Source organism: Cryptomeria japonica, chromosome 11 (assembly GCF_030272615.1).
Source record: "Cryptomeria japonica chromosome 11, Sugi_1.0, whole genome shotgun sequence".
NCBI lineage: Eukaryota > Viridiplantae > Streptophyta > Pinopsida > Cupressales > Cupressaceae > Cryptomeria > Cryptomeria japonica.
Genome location: NC_081415.1, coordinates 73,481,454 through 73,488,645, shown reverse-complemented (window position 1 = coordinate 73,488,645; position 7,192 = coordinate 73,481,454). Strand labels below are relative to the sequence as shown.

The 7,192-nt window shown below is 35.8% G+C and overlaps 1 protein-coding gene across 1 annotated transcript; it reads left to right on the top strand.

Moving 5' to 3' along the window:
* The first annotated feature begins 508 nt into the window (after positions 1–508).
* On the top strand, positions 509–2,959 carry LOC131077660 (receptor like protein 22-like). Its single transcript, XM_058015200.1, has one exon. The coding sequence runs from the start codon at positions 509–511 to the stop codon at positions 2,957–2,959; it is 2,451 nt and encodes an 816-aa protein (XP_057871183.1).
* The last annotated feature ends 4,233 nt before the right edge of the window (positions 2,960–7,192 follow it).

Here is a 7,192-nt window from a genome sequence, read left to right as displayed (position 1 = left end):
TATACGCATCTTTTTCTCCCATTATCAATAAACCACCAATGTAATATAGTCAATGAATTGACTCTTCATTTTTATAAGACTTATTTTCTACCACACCCAATAAACAAGCAAATATCATTTAGTCAATATATCAATTAATTTATCATTTTAAATATTCTTTTAACATCACTACCAATAATCTTTTTCTCCCATTATCAATAAACCACCAATGTAATATGGTCAATGAATTGACTCTTCATTTTTATAAGACTTATTTTCTACCACACCCAATAAACAAGCAAATATCATTTAGTCAATATATCAATTAATGTATCATTTTAAATATTCTTTTAACATCACTACCAATAAACAACCAAGTATAACTAATACACCAACTCCATTGATTATAATGTAGTTACCGTTGACTATAGGATTTTCCGCTGTTAAACAATAAATTGATAAATTTAATTTATAATTACCAAAGTCTTATCTATGTTTAATTCCCCTTCATTATTATGTGATGCTTTTAATGATCCAGTCAATTCCCGAGGATGTTTCAACTATAAATATGCCTCCCAAAGCCATATTCTTTGTCCTCTGCGACTTCATTCAAGCAATGGCTGTTGCTACGATTAACTCTGCCTTTATCAGTGCAGTTTTTATTATCCTTTCTTCAAACTCATGTAATGGTCTATTCAATTGCCCTACCCAAGAATCCCAAGCTCTTCTTTCCTTCAAAACAGCCTTGAACTTCAGTGATGGTATTTTCAGTTCATGGGTTAATGGAAGTGACTGTTGCTCCATGTGGGATGGCATATCATGCAATAATCTCACCAACCATGTAGAGCAGGTGAATTTGAGTGCCTACACCAACCATGCAGAGCAGGACGTCCAGAGTGGAGTCATATCCGGTAGTTTGTGCAACCTTTCGTTCCTCAAATACCTCACCTTGAGGAGCATTGGTCTAACTGGTACTATTCCTTCCTGTTTGGGAAATCTCTCTCATCTTAATCATCTGGAGCTAAGATACAACAGATTGACTGGAACAGTTCCCCCGGTGATTTGTCAACTCACCAATCTTAGCTATTTAGATGTAAGCTATAACCTACTCAGTGGAATATTGCCACCATGTCTACAAAATCTTTCCTTTCTTAAGTTCTTAGATATTGGCTTCAACCAATTCCACAGGAGCCTTGAGCTTACTGGTCTTTCGTCACTTGAGCAGTTTTACGCTTTAGAGTTTTCTTTATATGACCACATTACTTCTTCAGATTTGGCATTACCCTCTTCTGTAAGGATTTTATGGCTTTCCTCAATTACCGTTTCAGATACTTTATTTCATAACCTTGCAGAATTAACATATCTGGTTTTGTCAGATTGTGTACTGAATATTAGCACAACTTGGATTCCCATGTTCCAGTTAGGAGGCTTATATTTAGACTCATGTAGTATTGGTGGTCGAATTCCCGATTGGCTTTCCACTCAATATTCATTGCAGGGATTAACATTAGTTAACGACAATATTGTTGGAGAAATCCCCTCCTGGTTATGGGAGAACAACCCTCAGTTGATTCAGTTGAACCTCTCAGGAAATCATTTCAATGGCAGCCTTATTATCCCGAACAGATTAGTTCCTTGGATGACACTACTGGATGTGTCTAGGAATGAGTTGACTGGACAAGTGCCATCTCTGTGGCCACCGTATCTACAGCTCTTGATGGTTAATGAAAATGCTCTAATTGGCACTATTCCTCAAAGTTTGTGCAATTTAACTCTCCTTGAAAAGTTAAATATGTCATACAACAAATTGAATGGAAACATTCCTCCATGCTTTGCCAATTATAAGGTTATTCAAGCGTTAAATTTAGGGGATAATAGGTTGGAGGGGAGCATACCTCATGGGCTATGCTCATCGTCTCTAATTTTAAGGAATAATAAGTTAAGTGGAGCCTTCCCTCCGTCGATCACCAATTGCAAGAGATTACAACTATTAGATATTGGGCACAACAATTTTTCTGGGGACATTCCATGGTCAGTTGCAAATCTATCAGCCCTCCAAGTGTTGATGATGAAGGGTAATCGTTTCAGCGGCAGTATTCCTTCAGAAATTGTGCAACTGAAGAGGCTCCAGATCTTAGACCTTTCGTCCAACAATATATCAGGTTTTATTCCACATAACATTGCATCTCTACATGCAATGAGTGTAGCAAGAGAAGACGGTCATATGTTATCTGCTCTGTTGAATCCTTATCATCTATTTGTAAGAGGCAAAGGCTTCAAGTCATATTCCGAGCTTGGTCCTTTCGAGACATGGGTGTATCAAGTTCCGTCTCATGATGATTTGGATATGACTGTGAAAGGCTTAGAGCTGCATTATTCATATATTCTTTCCACACTAACAGGGATAGATCTCTCCAATAATCAATTAAATGGACACGTTCCTTTTGATTTTGGAAAGTTGAAGGGGTTAAGATTTCTTAATCTGTCAATGAACAACCTCACTGGAGTTATTCCACCCAGTTTTGGGGAAATGAGTCAACTAGAATCATTGGACCTTTCTTCAAACAGATTTTATGGAAGTATTCCTGCGGAGTTTCAATCTCTAACCTCACTGGAATGTTTAAATTTGTCCAGCAACAACCTCTCAGGCAGCATACCGCAAGGAGGACAGATGATCACATTTGAAAATACATCATATTCTGGAAATCCATATTTGGAGGGATGCCCGCTTCCGAAGAAATGTTCATGGCCAAAATTCGCTCCTCCCCTTCCTTCTGGGAAAGATATTCAAGGTAAAAATGAAGATTATAGAGAGAAAATATCATGGTATGCGATTGGAGTAGGATTGTCACATGGAGCAGGTTTTTCATGTGTAATGTTATTGCTTGCAGTAAGAAAGGGATGGAGGAAGAAATACTTTAAGTGGGTTGATAAGATTTTGAAGAAGATATTTCCGTCCATCCGCAATAAGAGATTATGAAGGCTTATTACGCCAAAAAGATCAAGGAAAACTAAGCCACGATTGTTCAGGTCATGAGCCTTGAGCTCTTGTTTATTCAACTTCATTATGTATTGTATTGTCAAAATCTAGTTTTAGGGTATCAGGACGCAAAACCATAAATAATAAAAATACCAGTATATGTTCTCACGGTATTAACCGTATCTAAAAGGCGACCCTCCATCATCCGTTGGAATGAATTAGTGTGGTTCTTGCATCACATTATGCATGGAATTATCGGTGACGATTTTCATGTCTTTTAGTAGTTATTAATTAACGTGCTTTAATTTATTAGGGGTTGTTTTATTCTGAAAAGATTAATTAAAAATTGTATTTAAAGATGGCTGTACCTTGAGTCATTTCATGTATAAATTATTATTACTTATTCATTATAATTTAATGTAGTTTTATCATTATAAGGTTGCTTTTCTTATAAGATTTCTAGTAAAGAGTATATCACCTAAAATTTATCTTATACTTAAATTGTTTTTGAATGGTAATGGTTTTTATTGTAAATTTTTTTTCAAATTATTTTATAACTAACATATTTATATTTTATATTTTATGACAATAGTTTTTTTAAAAATTGAATGGCAATTATAAATAGTCAATTGTGAAAGACCAAAAGACACTATTTAAAAATTTGTTTTAACCTACCAATGATCTTCATATTAGAAGCTACTATGGAATACCAAGAATCGCAACAGATTAGGCTTAACCAACGATATTCTAAATGTTGATCACTTAGAGTGGTTGGTGTCGAGTCTCAACCCATTGAGGTTTCCATTTGTTGTTTCTGTTGAAGGATGTTCACCATTCCCATCGAAACATTCATGCCATTAACGTCCCAATTCAAATTATTTGCCCACACCGGACTTTAGCGCTTGATTGCATACAAAGAGAGACCCGAGTGACATCATCAAAAGCTATCTTCTAGCACACTCTCAGGCAGTGCAAAAATGGTAGCTTTGGAACATGGTATGGACATCCATCAAAGCATAATAGTGTTAATTTCTTGTATAGAAGAATACAGATCTAGCTGGAAAAAGAAGACAAACTTACAGAGAAATGAAAAAGAAAAATAGAGCAGTTGAAAATGAAATTCTATTAATTCATCGTGTCTAATTTACAATTTGTGGAATGCATGATTTATACAAAGTTAACCACTATTTTCAAGGAAGAAATTATGGAGGAAATGAAGATAATCACCGTAAGAGCTAAAATTACGGTGAAGAGAAGAAGCTGTGAAAATAATGCATAACATGCAATCTTGAGTTTTGCATAAGTAATGGAGAAGACTGTGATAAAAAAAATGTTGAGTTCTTAGTTGGAGTCAACATTACTCTAATACCCCCCCTTAATTCCAACTAAGGAGAAAAGGAAAATAAAAGAAAGAGGAATGAGGAAAGAGGGAAGAGGGAAAATCCAGTGGAATCAAAACCCCCCCTCAAAATTACAACTATATGAAGTGTACAAGAACATCATTTGAGATACAAGAAAAGTGTGGACAACTGTCGAATGGTAATTGCTACCATGGTGCTGAATGAAGAACCTCCTCAAAAGCCAAGATGATGATTAAGATCAAGAATCTACATGATTGCCCTCAATGACACTACTCAAACAATGATCAGATAGAAAAAAAGGAAAAAACATCTAACATTCGAAGATGCAAGTGGCACATGAATCTACATGAGTGACCCCATTGACACCACTCAACCATGCAAGAAGAAGCTGCTAGTCAAAAATACAAACCGTGCCAATATTGAATTAATCAAACTTAAAACAAAGCATTAACACTAAGTAGAAAAACTCCTTCATAATATGAAAAAGGAGAGGCATGATAGGTCCACTGAAATTATGTCTCACAAAGGATAAGATGAAGGCAAGGCCCGTGCAGAAAGAGCATGAACAAAGAAAGAAAGAAGCATGCTCTAGGAATAAAGGTTTACGCCAACTTCCATTCTTCAAAAATTTGAGTCCAAATAATTTGTGTTTAGCTTCTCTTTCCTAGTGCCCAGGCTCTGATACCATGTTAAATTTTCTGCATAGCAAAATACAGATCTAACTAGAAAAAGAATACAAACTTATAGAGAAATGAAAAAGAAAAAGAAAACAGCTAAAATTGAAACTCTATTAATTCATTATGTCTAATTTACAATCTAGGAAATGCGTGATTTATAGAAAGTTAACCACCACTTTCAAGGAAGAAATTATAGAGGAAATGAAGATAATCACCGTAAGAGCTGAAATTATAGTGAAGAGAAGAAGTTGTGAAAATAATGCATAGCACACAATCTTGAGTTTTCGATAAGTAATGGAGAAGACTGTGTTAAAACAAATGTTGAATGCTTAGTTGGAGTTAACATTACATTAACAAATAGAAGGGAAAATATGATGAGATTTTATAGTTGGAAATGGTCTACTCGACATGTATGCAAAATGTGAAAGAAGAGACAAAGCATTTGAACTGTTTGACTAGATGCATCCTCAAAGAATGTTACAATTGAGGATATGCACAGATTGAGCTTGATGAGAAACAATTAAAAACCTTCAAAAAAATGCAACAAGCAGGTGCAAATCTAGCCTTTGTAGCCTTTGGCAGTGTACTTCAAACCTATGCCCAAATGAGAGTTTAATAATAGGGTGTTTGCATCCATTGTAGGAAAGAATTTTGTCACATGTTGTAGCTTCAACTAACCAATACATACATGTATACAAAATGTATAAGCATTGAAAAGGCAAGTGAACTATTTGATAGATAGACATGGTTGCAAGATAGGAAAAATGTAAAAGCATAGACAAATCACTTGAACCATTTGACATAATGCCTCAGGGATAATTGTTCTCTGGATTGCTGGATTTTAACAAAATCGATTTGTTGAAAAGGATTTGAACTTCCAACTAGATGCAATTGGCATATGTAAAGACAAACCCTACAACCTTTGCCAACATCCTCCCAACCTATGCTGAATGGTATCTTTGAAACTGTTCATTTTTTCAAAATTAGTTGCAACTACTCTGGTAGAAATATTTTCAAAATTTAGTTATATATTCAGCCTCAATGGAGTCATCTATAGCTCCATAGTCACTAATACACAATCATTTTGATTATTTTGATGGTCGCCTAGGACCAATGCATTTGCAAGACTAACAAATCGGAAAGACATGGAGGAATGTGATGTTCATTAAAGTCGATATATAACATTAGATATTGGTGTTGGATATAGAACCATGTGGATAAAATAAACATAGAAAATATGCTTTCAATAGTCATGACTACCACTATGGAGACTATAAATTAGATGGCACATGTGGCATGAGTACATTGGGCCATAGCAAATGCATTGTGCTAACCACTACCATCACAAGTGATGCTTAGCTAGTGGAGAGTTGCATTTATATCTATGTTGGACATCTATAAAGATCATGCACTTGAAGGACAGAATAATTTTAACCCATTTGATCTCAATACTTAGACATGAGCCACCCAAGGATACATCATGTGTCACCAAAGATATGAAGCATAAACATTTTGTGAATGTCGCTAAATAGGATCCAACATTATCAGATATGAGGCCACTTGTGTGCATGAAATAGAAAGATGCAGAATGACTGAATAGGAGATGTCCACTACTAAATTATATATTATGCACTACTAATGAAAGTGTGACATATAACAACAATGGATAGTGACAAGATAAGAACTTGAAGAGATGGACATAAGAAATTAGGGACTAAGATATGAGATAATGAAAGTAGAAATAGTGGTCAAGGACATAACCATGGGATAATGTGGATATAAATATGAAGTAAATGGTGGAGGTTGTTGTAGCACGTCATAAAATCACACCCCTTGCAATTTTGACCATGTTCTAGGCCTTTTACCTTGGTGATATCATCTCCTACGCTTGATCAAGACCCGCCTATGCCTCCACCATGGAATTGGGCCTCATTTCCACACTTAACAACTTGTTTAGACCCTATTTTGGGCCCCAAAAATGGGTAGGACCATGGCATGATGCCCTGGTAATTCTTAGGACCATGGCATGGCACCATGGTCCTCCTTAGGATGGGAGCACCACACCCTTGTCCTCCCTCTTTGTGTGGCCCCAAAATGGGTCCATCTGACCCTTGGACCTATTTTGCTTCTCTGGGACTTAAATTCTTCAATGTCGGCCTTCAATGAGATTAAATTAATTCTCCTATGCAAGTATG